The 17,279-nt window shown below is 41.7% G+C and overlaps 1 protein-coding gene across 4 annotated transcripts in view; it reads right to left on the bottom strand.

Moving 5' to 3' along the window:
- Positions 1-576: 576 nt before the first annotated feature.
- tafa1b (TAFA chemokine like family member 1b) overlaps positions 577-17,279 on the bottom strand; it is a 191,349-nt gene continuing 174,646 nt past the window's right edge. Inside the window, exons 4-6 of one of the 4 annotated variants that reach the window (XR_013194869.1) lie at positions 9,032-9,156; positions 6,995-7,081; positions 577-2,647 (exon numbers count right to left, since the gene is read on the bottom strand). Coding sequence is in view for 1 of the 4 variants with exons in the window: in XM_077203106.1 (XP_077059221.1) it covers positions 2,630-2,647; positions 9,032-9,156 (143 nt within the window). In the remaining 3 variants the exon portion in view is untranslated. Of the gene's footprint in view, positions 2,648-4,516; positions 5,834-6,994; positions 7,082-7,261; positions 7,676-9,031; positions 9,157-17,279 lie in introns of those variants that run through there. The other 3 variants (XR_013194868.1, XM_077203106.1, XR_013194870.1) reach the window with 3 other exon arrangements.

The raw sequence follows: 17,279 nt of genomic DNA, 5'->3' as shown, positions 1-17,279 counted from the left end.
TTCAACTCATTTGTTCAAAAAAAGAGTCATAAAAAAAAGTTACTGAGTGAGGCATTAATTCAACCATTACATTTCAATATCCTGATTCATTCATGAACTAATCTACCAACTTTGTTAAGAATGAGTCATTGAATTATTCTCTCAAGTGATTCGTTCAAAAAAACTTATTCATTCAGGAAAGCCACTACTGTGTGTTGCTTGGAGATGTGCAACTGTTCTGCAAAAAAATAAAATAAACAAAGTAATTGGCAATACTGTGTCTAAAATGTAAGTTAATCAATTACTGGAGTTTAAGAACGATTCTCAAAGTGAGAAACTAAAAATGGATTGTTTTCTTATATAACTCTTGTAGGTCAGTAAGAGCTGTGTATGTAAACTTTACTCCCCTGATCTCTAAAGGCTATCTATCGACTAATGCTAGAGTCTGTGGTCTTTAGTCTCCTTGTTAAAGCGCCTGCCTCCCATGCTGGAGACCACGGTTCGAATCCCGCTCATCAACAGGATAATTAAGTAATAAAACATGGTAATAAACTGAGAATAACATTACTGGTTTGACATATAAAGGTAGACACAGTGTATAGAAAACCATTTTAATATTGATTTGTTTCTGATAAGGCTGCATGTTTATCAATCAGCGCTACTGAAATTGCATGTCTATTGATGCCAGTAAAGAGAAATGAAGCCCACCTTTTCTCTGACCTTTTGCTCCTTTGACAACAGATTACACAGAAAACTAAAACATTTTAATGAAACATTCTAAATTATAATATCCTTCATAATTCATGTGGAGGAATAGCATATGTAAATTATAAGCTGCCAAGCATTATAAATATGTTTTATCTCTTGAAAACTACATCTCATCTACCCTATGACACTGACCCTACCAAAGTAGGGCTTCATTTTTCTGAACTGAATCAGGTCTTTGTCTATTGACACAGATTCAGTGTTAAGCTATCATGATTATAACCTTTAACAAGCGAAATGTATTCTATTTTGTTGTATTTATGAAACCTACACAGGCATGACGAAGCCTATCTATTCTCAGAACAGCACAGAACAAACTGGATCATGGACTGAACTGAATTGAGTTAGAACTGCCAACAGGCAATTATCAATGGTAATATAAGTTCCAATACGTGACAGTGGCTTCTTTTATAGGGCTGGTCTTCATCACACTTATATTTTGGGAAATTCACTAAGTATGAGTTGCGTCTGCCAAAGAGGCAATTATTTGCACTGTTTGCTGTGTTTAAGTGCCTGATTCACTCGAGAATTTAAAGTCAGATAACAGAACAAAAGCACCCACAAAATCTGTGTATGGCGCAATTTCTAATCTTGCTGGTTGCTTGTTTGTGCTTTAGTGGGTTGTGGAGAGTACAGTGGACTACCATAATTCAATGTACTTACTAGGACTGTACAGCACCACTGTGTGGTCAACTACTCTGCACAGTTGCTCTTCTCTATTATTTTATTATGAGTTATTGAAGTACTATTGCAATGATCACTAAAATGTACATAAAATCATTACCATCTGATTTTTGCTGGCAGTAGTAGCACAACATTAATTCCACTGGGTAAATAGAGTTTTCTGAATAATTTGCACTGAAAATGAATGACAATGACGTAAATACTTATAGCTTAAGACTATTCAAGCGCCAAAAAGTGTGCAAATCATGTGCAAAAGTGTTGCAACTGTTTAGTGAATCTTCCCTTTGTTTTTTGGAACAAATTCTTATTTTAAGCAAAAAATGCAGGATGTACATTACATGAAGATAACGTGTTTCCACAGACAGCCTTAAATCACAGTTGTTCAAGTAACCAAATCCATGAATACAGTCTTAATTCAAACCCACTAACAGGTTTAAGGGCATGTTAGATCTTCATATGATGTCTTTTAATATGTATCTATATGTATATATACAGAAATATATACAGTTACTTTCAATACAAAGCTCCCACAAAATACATTGAGCATGCCGACAAATAAAAAGATATCTAGCCCAAGTAGGTGTAGATAGTGAGGTGACCATTGACCCGGAGGAATTCCAAAACAAACAGCATGTGGACAATAGCGGTGAGCAGTAAACTTAGAAGTGGAGGGAAATAGCAGGGCTTCACAAGCTCCCAGTCTATTACCAAAGCCAGCATGGACGGCAGAACGACAAACTGACGGAGGGATGGGAAAAAATCTCCTATTGATTTCCAGCTCATTTTCACACAGCAATGCTTATCCATTATGATCCTTCATACAGTCGTTTCGCAGCTTACATCAGGATTGTCCAGTTTACCTAGGGAGGTAAAGTCTTCAAATATAATTTGAAATCCAGTAAACGGCTCCCCTAAGCTATATGAGTTCAGAACCAGAGGAAAGTGGTCAGGAGAAACGCAGAAAATCGAAAGAATTGGACACAGCCGTTGGACTCACGGACCAAAAACACAGATTAGCCTGCTTTATTTCTATTTTTTCATATTCCTTGGCACCGAATGAGCAAATCTCGTCTTTATCCACAAGAATGTCATTCTTTATTGTTCAGTCTCAGGTAATCCAGCCAAACATCCCTTTGAATTAATGGTTTCGTCCATTCTGACAGAGAGAATCCACATTCACTGCTTGTGAAGGAGCTCTTTGTTAGGTTCGGGGATGAATCTGAAAACAGACAAAAAGGAAGAGAAAACACACATGCACGCTTAGAACAAAGGTCAAGAATGATTCCCAGAAGGAATTACTGAATTTTAGATTTTCAAATCAGCAAAGAAAGCTCCTTTGAGCTAGAGCTATTGTGTCCATGTATGGATAGTTTTAATTTGTCTATTATAGCAAACCTTATTCTGGTAATACCAATTAGTACCGATTGGCACTGTGTGCATGAATGTATATGCATTCAGTTGGTCGCCCATCTGACATCTCACATTTCTGTATGTTCCATGTTTACACTGTGCAGTGAAAAGAGCTCAGTAGCATTGCCAAGAGGGAAATAAGATTCTTTTCTTCCTCGCTGTTTCTCTATCCCCCTCTCTGTGACATCAGGGACCCCTATTTAGTCTGTCTGGTAAGTGTGTCTTGCTCTCAATGGAACATTGTGCTTCACTCAGACCGTTATTAACGATCCGTCCTCTCGCTCCTCAGATTGGAGGAAATGCACGATAACAGCCAGTCACTAACAATTAGCCAACCTTATGTCAGCGCAAATCGTCTTTTGATGTGCTTCCCAGAAAGCTTGTCACTAAACCAACATGAATATAAAAAGAATCACAAACACGCCACATATATTGTGACACGGTACATCCATCCATCTATCTACAGTATCAATATCTATCTATCTATCTATCTATCTATCTATCTATCTATCTATCTATCTATCTATCTATCTATCTATCTATCTATCTATCTATCTATCTTAATAGACAATATTTCCAAAGCATCCATTCATCCACCCATCAAGCAATCCATCTGACTCAGAGCTAGGTGGCGTTTTTATCATAAAGTCTTGATTTCAGTAGTGCAATGAAGCTAATTAAATGCTCAAGCCTGTGGCTTCGCCTTTAGCACATTAAGCATATGCTGACATTTTTCCATCTTGCAGCGGAGGAAGGAAACCAGGTGTGAGCCACAGATTGAGGGAGAGACATATACAGAGACAGAGAGAGTGACTGGGGACAGAAATTAGAAGCACCCCTTGGGGCCCCCCATAACCCAACAGACAGACAGCTATCATGCGGCAGAGTTACGCTCCACATGCTCCCATCATCCTGGGTAAGGCAAGGCAAGGCAGAGGAGGAGGAGCTGTCCATCATAACGGATCCCCTCTGGAAAGGAACCAGTTCATGCCAATCAAAAGAGGTTAGTCAGCCTATGACATCACACCAATCACAGCACTCTGGCTAACATCACTTTTGTGGCATTCCACCAATACTAACATAAGACAGAAGGAAAACAGCTGCTTCTTTGACAAAGGATTCAACAATCTCTTTGTTTAAAATAATCCGATTTGCTGGACTTAACGCTTATTTTATATACACGTAAACGCTGACAGCTCTGTGCCAGAAGTATTTTGTGCCAAGCGTTTAGTTTATTCTAAGCCGAATATTCCTTGTCTTTCCTCTTTAAAATAAAAGCTTTTGCATGCTGTGCAACTTCCAACCCCCACATACTATGCAGGAAACAGTAGTGACCCTGATGCAATCTGTCTTCTGCTGTCTGCTAGTATGTATGGCTATGTCTCTCCCAATGCGGTTTGTTATAGTGGACTGTAGATGTAAATGCTGCCATATTTCCTCCATTTCTGCTCAGGTGTCCTCTACTGTCTGCTACTACTTCCATTGATTGGCTGGATTCAGGGTTAAAAGCACATCCCAAAGACATTTGTTATAAACCGTTTGCATTTTAATTCTAAAATGCCATTTCAATTTAGTTGAGCATACTCCATATACCAAAAATTTTAATTTGGTTTAGATTATGCAGCTGTTGAATGTGACTTTTAAATGAGGATAGCATACAGCAAGACTCCAGACAGCATGAATGTGTTAGAATTAATTTAATGCGACATTGACAGCTGAAAGAGATACAGATAGAGATACAGATAAAGTCAAGGCTCTGGGTTCAACAGGACTCTTGGGACAAACTGACTTGATCATCATATGATTTAATGTTAAACCATCACTTGGCAGATTACTTTTGCACTGAAAAGCCACACAGATGGGATTCTTTGAACAGTACAGGTATCTTGTAAAAAGCCTTCTGTTAAAGACGTGTCTCAGAGACATACTTGCCGGCCAAATCTGTCTCTGAGAGGAAACAGCAAGCCATTACATTTTCTCACTATGTTCTGAGAACTGAACGTGCTGTTTTCTTGTAAACATTTATTTGTATGTGAAGCATGCAGACTAGAGAATGTCGATAACAGAATCTATGAGTGAGCACCAAAAGCCAAATCTTTTTTAGGGGCAAAAGAAAGAAATTAAATTTTTTTTTTACCAATTAATTCGATTTGAATCCTCACATAACCTGTATTCCAACGTGGTCTCAATAAAGTGCGGTTCTAGGATGTACCTAATGAACAGTGACAGCATCTAAAAATATATGCATTTTAAAAAAAGAACAACTTTAAAGACATACAAAAAGTTTCTGAATCCTTTTAGCTTAATATGTTGAATTCATGAAATTATTTTGATTGATGGTTGATAGATATGTTCAATGCCATCATATTTATTTAATGCATTTAGAACCCGCTGTGTCATTTTTGTTTGCCATATTCAACTCGTTTCGTATTTCACTTTATACAAGCCTAAACTCTATAATTGTAAAATTCAACTCAACAGATATATTTATAATATAAATGTAATATAAAGAAATTAGATTTCTATGTTTCTAAATCTGTGCATAGGCTAAGTACTTTTAGATGCTGTCATTATGTTCATATTTTACACTTCAGTTTCTATAAAAAAAAAATGCATTTATGGATTCCTATGAATTCTAATTAAACCTTGAAGCTTATGCCAAAATTGTGCTGGCTTCTGACGTTCGAGACCAGCTGATTTTAGGGGCCAGTGCTGAGGCGATTCATCCAGCCTGGAGTGAATAGCTACCAGCTGTACAGTAGCTACAGATTGAGCCCATCTCTCCTCTCAAATGAGGCAGATGAAGGTAAACAGAAACTGGGGGATAAACCTCGTCTTCTTGTTTACATATTGATTTAGTTTGTTTATAAAGGAACTGAATGATATAGCCATTAGGAACAGGTAGGGCGAGGGTGTCTCTCAGCCTCTCTCACTGTGTGCCTTCCTCAAAAGAGGCCTGCCTTGTCTGGAGCTACAGGCAAGGAGGGATCCCTCTCTGCAAGACATAGAAAAAAAGAGAAAAAATGGTGTCAGGCACACGCTCTGGCTTTTTCTTATTCGCATGCCAATTTGAAAAAGGAGAGGATGGATGCCATACCAGCGTTTGTGAGTAAACAAGCTTGTGTGTGTGTAAGCGTGAACCGCAAAGTAAAAATTTTCAGAGCAAACCAAATACTGCAAGTGATGGTTTTAGCATTTAGCTTTGCTTTTTGTTTGCTCCGATCATGGACAAACGTGGCCAGATTGCCTTAAAAAAGGGATCGGGAGGGAGTGTATAGGGTCGAGATGGGGGATGAAGGGTGACCGAGCCAGCAAGATGGTCAAAGGTGTTTACAGAAAGCCAGATACCAACTCTCTAGTGGGGCAGATCAGACACTCCAGGCTAGAAGGTTACACATTACTCAGATAGTCAGGAAAGGGCACACCTACACAGACACACACAGACACACACAGACACACCTCAACGATAATGGGATAATGTTGGGAAACCTGGTAATCAAACAAACATGGTAATCAGATCCTCGCCATGCCCAGGAGCTTACAAAACGAGAGACAATGGAAACACACGACGAGGCTAAATACTCATTTCAGCATTATGCACTTATTACAGGCTACATGGTCACGCTTGAGCCCTTTTCGCTGTGTGTGTGTGTGTGTGTGTGTGTGTGTGTGTGTGTGTGTGTGTGTGTGTGTGTGCGTGTGTGTGCTTGCACGCTCATTAATTTGAGTCTGTCCCTGCATGGGTGTGTGTGACTGCGCGTTTGCATGAACGCAATTATGTTGCATTAGTACAGTGGCACAGTGTGTTTTGGAGTGTGTGACTGCACACGACAAAGAGCGTTTGCTTGTGCATCGGTTTCTTCATTGGTTTGCATTCGGTAATTACTGCACCGACTACCACTTTCACATTTTTCATTATGTTAGTGCATGCGCGTGCTTATAAATTACGCTGACGGGAGAATAGACACTGGAGGAGGCATATATTTGTGGCTTTTTAATCATCCGCAGAATATAAATATGGTCACAAACACAAACACTGACTCAGCAATAATTATGTTTGGGAGTGTAATGATGTTGATGAGCAGTGATTAAAATGTGCAAGCCTAATCATAAGGCTCAAGATGTAAAAAAAAAAAAAAAAAATGGAAACACCAACCTTGATGAGGAGAAGGACGCCGCTGAGCTTCTGTTGAGCCAGTTTTGGTGGCCCTCAGAGCTAAAAAGTTGAATATGGCTGGGTGTTCTGGGAAAGAAAATATGAAGGGAAAAAAAAGGAAGCTTAATATCAGGAGCAGTTTTTTTCCCCAATCACCTGTACTCTAATTTACACCTTTCAAACGAGGGATAAATTTGTTTGCTTTTTTTTTTTATTCAATAAGAAATAATTCACCTTAAAATGTCAATTCTGCTTTCATTCACTCACCTTCATGTTGTCCCAATACCATTTTTTTTTTTTCATGGAGCACAAAAATAAAAATCTTTGAAGAATTTTTACACAAACTATTGCCATACAATGACAGTTCATAGCAATCAGGAACTGCCCAGCACCAAATAAGGACAAAAGTAGTAGTCCATATGATTTGTTTGCTATACGAATACGAAGTTTATGCAATACGAAGATTAATGAGAATAATGCAAATATCAGCCAAACAAGCAGGCAGGGTGGACAACACAAACTAAATGCAACGGTGACCGGGCAAACACTGACTGAATAAGAGGAACTTAAATACACATGGTGATTAACCAAAAGACAAACAGACGTGATGATAGAGTTAGTGTCCATAGAAACAGATGAGTGGCGGGAAAATCAAACAAAGGAACACGTGACTAGAGAATTCAAACTAAAAGTCCATGAAAACTAAACAAACTGAACATTAGTTTGACAATTTCTATATAATAATGCATTATTTGTGAGGTACAGATCAAACATTTAGACACTTTAACTTCATTTTATTTCATTTCATTAGAGGATAACCCCTTGAGATGGAACATCTCATTTTCGAGGGGGTCCTCAAACTTAAAATATTAATCTCTACCAAATTTCTCATACAACCCACATCCAAATTCTAAAACAGTGATTTGGACGCTACAACGACACTGGTTCTTGTCTGTGTAGTAATCAAACATGATGAGCTGTATTTGATTTTAAACAAAAATGGATGCAAGGAAGGGACTAGACATGAGTTTAGGGGTTCAGTATTCAGTGAATATTGAGTTTTGAACAATCAGTAAATAATGAAGGTCTGATTATCTTTTCCTCACAAACCTATCATATAAGATTCAATGTTCGAAATATAGCACTAGTATCATATGGACCATAATAATAGTTGTTGTAAGGCCATTCTTGTAAGGCAAGAGCTGTATAATGAAATTATTACTTATATAAAGCATATGGGTTCGGGACAACAAGAATGTGTACGAATTTTCATTTTTGTGTGAACTGTCCCTTTAAGCTTGACATACATAGGTGGGCACAATATTTTATTTAATCTATTTAATGATATTTTTCCACTAATAATGGCTTTCTCTGGTTATTTAGGTTTGTATGCATGATCTTACCTTGGAAATCTCGAAAATCATCAGGCCACCATCGGATTCCCATAAGCAGGGCTTGGGATAGTTTAAACACGTTCAGAAGCCAAGGAGGGACCAAACCCCCTGTAATACTATCTACTTGTGTTCACTGTCACGTGACTCTCACATATTCGCTGTCTGTCACCTCTCTACTGAATCAGTGTATGGGAATACTGATCTGCTCATAAAGTTTTAATATTGTGTCATGCATACTTCCTGTCAGAGTTACGATGTTTAGGTTATTTTTGTCTGACCTGTGTCCTAATATCTTAAACTTGTTATTTAGTTTCTTATTTCTTAAGTTGAACTCTGCACAGCATCCTTTATAACGCTGAATTAGGACTAAATGAAGAAGATGTGTCTTCTGAACATGAGCTACCGCCACATCATATCATGAAGAATAAACAGGTTAGTGAGGTCCAAAGTTAAATGTGTCCCTCAGTCTAACAAAACAATCTTTCTTGTATCTGAATCATTTAGCAATGTTTTCAGAACATACAGAAGATTGCATTTATATTTGATTTTATTTTTTACATTTCTTTTTAAATTTATCAGATAAAATTGTATGCATGTATGTGTGTGTGTATGAAATGATGTTCAGCATTCTCCGAGCCCTCACCCTCGTGGTCTTGATCTTGTTCCCAGAGGAACACATCCAGCCGGAGTTGTCTGGTAGTGTCTTACATTCCTCTCCTTCCAGACACGGCTCCATTTCACACCACCACTTCCCAATCACGATGGAGGCTGCAGAGACAAACACGTGTGTGTGTGAAAGAGAGAAAAATAAGTTTCAGACGTGGAAAAATGAAAAGTACTAAATCTGATTTTATAAAATTCATCTTTAGCAATGTGACAATTCTTGTTTTTTCACACCATTAATCATGCTATTCTAAACATTGTAATCATGGGTTGTCTTGTCTAACACTAGCTTTTCCATCCACCTATTTGTAGGTGAATTTTTGGATATTGAATTAGAAATAGATTTTTTGAATATAAACAGGAGATAAAGATAACAAACATTTTGGCTACTTGCTTCATCAGTGTGTCACTTATTCTCAATGACTATATAGAAAGAACCTGCAAGTCTTCAGGTGATTGTGATCATAATTAAACAATCAAATAATTAGTCAATAGACTCCAGTCTAAGTCCATCTGAAACAGTAGATAATGATTAAAAACAATGTTGGGAACAATTACACATTGTTTCTAAAAAACAAACAAAAAAATAAGTTTAACATTTGAACCCACACTTAAACAGTCAAATTCACAGACTCCAGTTTAATTCCATTTGGGACAACAAATAAATGGGAACAATAACACATCAGGCAAGAAATGCCATTCATAAACATTGTTCCCATATAAAAGAAACGGGAGAGATTTTTTTTATATGAAACATGATATTTAAACCTAAAGGGGACATGGTTTGTAAATTAAACATCCAAAATGCCTTTCTTTTTTTTCTTTTCTTTTTTTTCTTCAACAGTCTGACATACAAACCAACATAGTACAGTAGAGTGAACAATCTTGTAATTCCATAATTCCACAATTGACATAAAAGTGTTGATCTATGAGTGTGTGTGGGTGGGTGTGTGTGGGTATGTGTATGTGTGTGTATGCGTAAACAAAGTAACCATTTATTATTTATTACCATCGTTATTACCATCACCACCTCCACTCCCCACTACCACCACACTGCCAATATTGTATTAGTCGATTTTTATTTCCATCCTTCCTCCTATGTAATAATTGCCATTGTCAACACTGTCTAAGATAGAAGATGGCATAATAAGATAATATAAGATAACCTTCCCCCACATCTCTTCAGTCCCTATCTTCTCCTCAATTATTATTATTATTTTATTTATTTTTTTGTGTGTGTTATGTGCAATGTCTAAAGTGCATTAAAATAGGGAGTACAGTGTGAGAGTGTCTCAACTTGGGACAGAGATGTTGTCCCATTGAAACCACTTCTAGCCTGTTTTGCTTGCTTAGGTGTTTGTGAGGTTATTCATACAATTTTTTTTATATATATTTTTTTTTCTTCCCTATTCTACGTTGTGGTGCATTAAAAACACATGAAAAGATAAGAGGGAAATTATTGCAGTAGTGATGACAATAAACACTTAATTCCAATACAGCATTGACAATGGTAATATTGATGATAATAATAATAGTAATAATAATAATATTAATAATAAACGACCATGATGATGGCAGTGGCGATCGCAGTGGCGAAAGCAAAGACAACAAAAATAGCAATTACAACAATGAAAAAATAAAAATAGTAACAGTAACAGTTTTTTATATTAGAAATATTGAATTATTTAATTAATATTGAAATATTGGATATTGAATTAGAAAAACACTGGGTGGAAACACCAAGAGCGCATAAATTCCAAAGATCCCAAACGCCAGCCATCCGCCTCAAAAGGCAAGATAACATGACAGCATTTATTGTGTTTTACCCGCATGCAAACAAAAAAAATGAGCAAAAGTAGCTTCCAGGATTGCAGGAACTTCCATTTTATTACAGTTCCCTTTCGAGAACGTTCACTTCATATTGCGTAGCTATACGCAGTGGTGAAAACCCCTTTTCTCGAGAATATTGAAGCAATTATTTTAAAACGCAGTGCAGCTGCATAGCAAGCTCAGAGCCTAGCGTCTAGCTTGCTCATTGGCTGTGCTGCAGCAACTGCACGAACCTATGGTGAGGCGGCTGAGACGCGGGAACCAATCGTTTGCTTCATGCCCAGGGTGCGTCAGAACCCGCCAGAATGGGCATGGCTTATGCCTATATAAGCAGACTATTTGGCCATAAAATCAAATTTAATCTCCTTCAGTGATCTCCGAGCCTTCGACCGTCGACGAGCCCCTGCAGCGGAACGAGCGACCTGATCAGCGGACGCGGCACCTTCGACTCGGCGCCCCCTTCCCCTGAATCGCCTTTAACCATGCGGCTCTCCGGCAAGAGAGAAGTCTTTATATTCTTTTCTGCTGCTTCTGTGTGTTCGCCGTGGCGACACTCAAGAAGCTGAAAGAACAAATTTTCGATGTCGTTGTTTCAAATGTTGCGTTCCGGATGCACTTAATGCAGAGCCTCTCTGCATGAAACTGATGGACACAGTGAGTGCGCCCCATGCCTTGGCCTCGTCCCCATGCAGAGACGGCACTCAACAATGGCGGCTGCCCACACTGCGAGAGTCTGCACATCTCCATCCTGCGCTCGCGGCTAGCTCTCCTCTTGGAGAAGCGAAGAAGCGACGAGGCCAAAGGAGGCCTGAACCAAGCGAGCCCACACCGGCACAGTCCCCGCGTGCCTCGCTCTCTCCTTGCGAGACCCCCTGACTGGTGCTTTTCTCGCAAATGGATCTATGCGTCTTCTCGCCAGCAACATGACTCGTTTCGTTTGGCGCATCTGAGGAAGATGGTGACGACAGCCTGTCTCTGGCTGCATCGGAGAGAGAAGATTGGCCGGGCTCGACAGTTGACCCCACCCCTCAATCCCAAGCCAGCTGAGACGGCGTTAGAGCGAGCGGGGACGCTGAACTTTTTCGTGTACGACAAGCTGACCAAATCATGGTGTGCCCCTTACTCGGCTCACTTAAAGACTTCAGCCTCCGCAACGCTCTCAACTATCAACAGCACTGAGGAGAAGGGCTACAACATGTTTCCCCCCCTAGAGGAAGCTGTGGCCGCGCATCTCTGCCCGCCACCTCTAGTGGATGGAGAACCAAGGCGGTCCACCCATCCAAGCCCTGCAGATCAACATCTGCCCTCACCAGTCACGCCTACAACCGCCACCGGCCAGGCTGCATCGGCTTTCAGGCCAAGCTCCTCCACTCTATGGATGAGACTGGCCCGGACCCTGAGGCCTTTGGGGACTTGCACAGCGCCACTGACTTGACCCTGCATGCCACCAAAACCACTGCCCAGGCGATCGGCAGAGGTATGGCCAGTCTGCTTGTGCTGGAGCGGCATCTCTGGCTGAACCTTATGGAGATCAAGGACGCGGACAGAACCACTTTCCTTGATTCCCCAATCTCCAGCACTGGCCTCTTCAGCCCAGCGGTGAAGGGATTCTCTGAGGGCTTCACTGAGGCACAGAAATCGTCGCAGGTCATGAGACATTTTCTGCCCAAATGCTTGAGTTCTGCTTCAGGGCACCCCAACTAAGCGCCGCCCCCTCAGCCAGCCAAGCCCGCGCCGCCGACTTCTCAGCCCTGCCCAGCAGCTGAAGTTCACCGACGCCTAAAGCCTGCAAAGCACTAAAGCCCTCCTAGTCGAATGACAGAGGGAAAAAGAGAGGGTTTAAGTCCCGCCACGGCCGGACCTCCCTCGAAGAAAGCTTGTGTACTTCTCTCAGTCCCCTCTTCAGTTCAGGTGACTGGAGATTTTTTAACTGTAGTAAATGGGCCTGTTACAAAACACGCACCCTTACAAACAAACGCTGTTTTAACAGCGACCCAAATAAAGCACAAAAAGAGCACTTTTCTATTAACCCCCTATATAACTGCAGTCAATGGGCCCGCTGTAAGGCATGCACCACTGCAGAAAAATGCTGTTTTTACAGCAGCTCAAACAGAGCGAGAACTGAGTGTTTTTCTAACAGCCCCCCTCACAGTTCGGCCGGCTGGAAATGCTCAAAACTCAGTCACCAGGCCCGTTACAAAGCACGCGCCACTGATAACAAAACCTTCCTTTATAGCAAACCCAAACACACTAGAAAATAATATTTTTCTAGCTCCCAAAGTTCGGCTGGTAGGGTCTCCGTCACACAGCAGCCCACCTCCAGATTTCATTCAACCCCTAGCCAAATGGGCCGAGGCCTGGCAGGCCATCCCCGGGATATTAGACTGGGTAATGAAACAATAAAGCGAGGCTACTCACTCCAGTTCGCTTGCAGACCCCCGCGCTTTTGCGCAGTAGTCGAGATATCGGTGGGAAGCAACGCAGCTCGCATTCTTCGCACTGATGTGTCAAACCTAATGAAAGGAGCTGTCGAGACAGTTCCCCCATCATTAAGCGAGTCAGGCTTTTACAGTCGCTACTTCCTCATTCCGAAGAAGGACAGGGGCCTCAGACCAATTCTAGATCTCAGACACCTGAGCAAGGCCCTTATGAAACGGCCATTTAGAATGCTTACAACCAAACAAATCCTCGCGCAAATTCGCCTAAGGGATTGGTTCTTCTCAGTGGATCTAAAAAATGCTTACTTTCATATCCAAATAGCCCACCACCACAGGCCATTTTTGAGATTCGCCTTCAAGGGTAGGGCTTATCAAAATACGGTCCTACAGTTCGGTCTGTCTCTGGCACGCCGTACATTCACAAAATGCATGGATGCTGCGCTTATTCCCCTGAGACAACGGGGATTGCGCATCCTGAACTACCTCGACGATTGGCTCGTCCTAGCCCAATCAGAGAGTGAGTTGCTTCACAGATCCTGGCTCCTCAGCCATCTAGAATGCCTGGGTCTCAGGATAAATCTTGGAAAGAGCACGCTGTTTCCCAGCCAGCATACAGTCTGGGAACAGTTATAGACGTGAGACAAATTAAAGCGTGGCTCTCGCCAGACCGTGCCCTTACTATTCAGCAGCTAGCGACGTCGTTCAAAGCGGGCTCTCACAGGCCCATAGATCTGCTTATTTTTCAACCCTATTAGAAGAAAATAAACATAATCCTAGGTATTTATTTGAAAAAGTGGCTACACTAACGAAAAAAAAAGCTTCAAGCCCAGAAGTTTCCAAGAAACACAGCAGTAATGACTATGACCTTCTTCACTTATAAGATTGATAATATTAGGGACAAAATTATAGCTATGCAACCGTCTACTACAGCATCGCATCAGGGAGTGCATTATAGTCTCCCTGAGGTAAAATTTGATTAATGCATTGCCATAGGAGAGGAAGAATTTTGCAAACTCGTTAATTCATCTAAATCGACAACATGTATGTTAGACCCTATACTGACTAAACTATTGAAAGAGATGCTTCCAGAAGTCATAGATCCTCTTCTTAACATCATTAATTTGTCTTTGTCTCTAGGATACGTACAAAAAACCTTTAAGCTGGCTATGATTAAACCACTTGTTAAAAAAACGCAACTTGATCCTACAGAATTAGTCAATTACAGGCCGATCTCAAATCTACCTTTTCCATCAAAGATATTAGAAAAAGCAGTATCCTCACAACTGTGTTCCTTTCTTGAAGGAAATGATATCTGCAAGGATTTCCAGTCAGGATTTAGACCGCACCATAGCACTGAGACAGCTCTCATTAGAGTCACAAATGATTTGCTCTTATCATCCGATCGTGGTTGTATCTCTATTAGTGTTACTTGATCTTAGTGCTGCATTTGACACCATTGACCACAACATTCTCTTAAATAGACTAGAAAACTATGTTGGCATTAGTGGAATTGCATTAGCATGGTTTAAATCATATTTATCTGACCGCTATCAGTTTGTAGCAGTAAATGAAGAGATGTCTTATCGATCACAAGTTCAGTATGGCGTACCACAAGGCTCAGTTCTCGGACTGCTGCTTTTCACTCTGTACATGCTACCTTTAGGAGATATCATTAGGAAACATGGAATTAGCTTTCACTGTTATGCTGATGATACTCAGCTCTATATTTTTTCCAAACCTAATGAAACTCACCAATTCACAAAATTATCGGAATGCATAGTTGATATAAAAAATTGGATGACTAGTAATTTCCTACTACTAAATTCTGAAAAAACAGAGATTCTAATTATTGGACAAAAACCTTCCACACATAATAACCTAGAATACTGTTTAAACCTTGATGGCTGCTCTGTTAAGTCTTCGTCGTCAGTTAGGAACCTGGGTGTGCTCTTTGATACCAATCTTTCATTTGAAAGTCACGTGTCTAGTGTCTGTAAAACCGCATTTTTCAATCTTAAAAATATATCTAAATTACGTCATATGCTCTCATTGACAAATGCGGAACAACTAGTTCATGCGTTTATGACATCAAGGCTAGATTATTGTAATGCTCAACTGGGTGGTTGCCCTGCACGCTTAATAAACAAACTACAGCTAGTTCAAAACGCAGCTGCTAGAGTTCTTACCAGAACGTCCTGGTTGCGTATGCAACCCACCGTTCCCTGAAGGAGGGAACGAAGGACGTAGTCGACGGTCGACTGAAATGGGATCTCGCTAGAGAGCCCATCCTCTTCGAGTACTATTGAACGAGCCAATGTAATTGGCGTGCGTGATTCGCATCACACACTCCGCCCCCGCGGCGCGGGTATAAATACGGAAGTGGATGCACGCACTAGTTGCTTTTCGCTGAGGAGCCGAGAGTAACCCGGGGTCAGCGGTGGTCCAGCGGTAGTGGCAAGGGGACTACGTCCTCCGTCCTCCGTTCCCTCCTTCAGGGAACGGTGGGTTGCATACTCAACCAGGACGTTCCCTTTCAGTCGATAACGTCAGACGTAGTCGACGGTCGAATGAAATGGGATCACCCTTTGAACACGCCACTAACGCTGCCACCTTCCAGTGCCTAAACCAAAGCCTCCTGATGCCCCCGCAAATTTAAGGTGGGGAAGGACAGGGCTTAGGCCAGGGAAGTCACTGCTGTTCCTACAGGACCACTGGGAAAGCGTTCCCCGTACATTGGAAGGAAGGGACGCTGCGGAAGTCACATCCAACCCAGAGGGAGGTAACGTGGAGAATACACATATGAACTGGGCGGAAACCGGGCAGTCTAACATATGGAATGTCACTGGGGTGGCTCCAGCCTAAGACGGGGGAGACACACCGGACAGTGACGGCAGAGAGACTCTGCCGAGGGAAGACACGGGCTCGCCACAGGGAGCCGTATCGTGGAAGAATACACATATGGGGTCGCCGTAGGGACCGCAACATATGGACCCAGCCTAACACAGGTTCCACACTGCTTACGAGTGGTAGGCCTAACACCAGACGTTCCGCACGTCCGACTTCGGAGGGGTGTGGAGGAACTCAACAGGGTTCAATTTTAAGGGAACTCAACTGGAGTAGAAAGGCGCACGTATCCAGTCCATAGGAGGGGAATGGCGCAGCAAGCCGACACTTGAACCGGGCTCACGGTGAAATTGCCTTCATGAGAAGGGAGCCCACGGGAAGCAGCGGTTCAACTAGGTGTCGTCCAGCCCCCAACTCTAGAATCTGTTTAGCAAAGCATATCGTCAACGCCAAGGCAGAGCACTTTACACTCATCATAGAGGAGCTCAACACCTAAGTGGACATGTTGCATCTCGGATTTTTACCGAAATGAAGGCAAGCACTAAGTGCAACTTTGCATGGAAACAGCCTTCCCTCTCTGCTGAGTTCCAACAGATATTTGTAGAGCTGGTCTGAGGTCTATGGCTTGCATTCTGTAAACGTCCAAGCGAACGGACAGAGAAGCCAGGGCTGGATCTGCCTCCTCCAGGGCAGCGCTTGCAGGCTCACCACCTGCTCCTATTACGGGAGAGGTAGGAACCTTGGGCACAATCCGAGCCGGGGTCTCAGCTTGTGAGAGTTAGCCGGCCCAGACTCCAGGCACAATACGTTGATCAAAAGCGAGCAAGTCCCTACCCTCTAGTAGAGACCACGCGAGCAGGAGAACTGATATAACAGAATTTTTAACTCACTGCCTGCAGTGGCTCAGTGCCAATAAGGGGCAACTATGAAGACCTGTTCCTCTCCTGACTTGGCACGTAGGTGCAAGCGACGGGCGCAAAAAGACAGGAGCATTGCTCAACACAACATGTGAAGATCACTGGGCTTCAGGAGCATTTTCTGCTCAGCACTTGATTGTGATAAGTTCACTGAGCTTCAGGAGCATTCCTGCTCAACACCTGAGTGTGATAAACTCAC

This window comes from Siphateles boraxobius, unplaced genomic scaffold (assembly GCF_051911475.1).
Source record: "Siphateles boraxobius isolate OS27281-9 unplaced genomic scaffold, OSU_SipBor_1 5, whole genome shotgun sequence".
In the NCBI taxonomy this organism is placed as follows: Eukaryota; Metazoa; Chordata; class Actinopteri; order Cypriniformes; family Leuciscidae; genus Siphateles; species Siphateles boraxobius.
The sequence above is the reverse complement of the archived record's forward strand: the minus strand, read 5'-3'. Positions and strand labels throughout refer to the sequence as shown.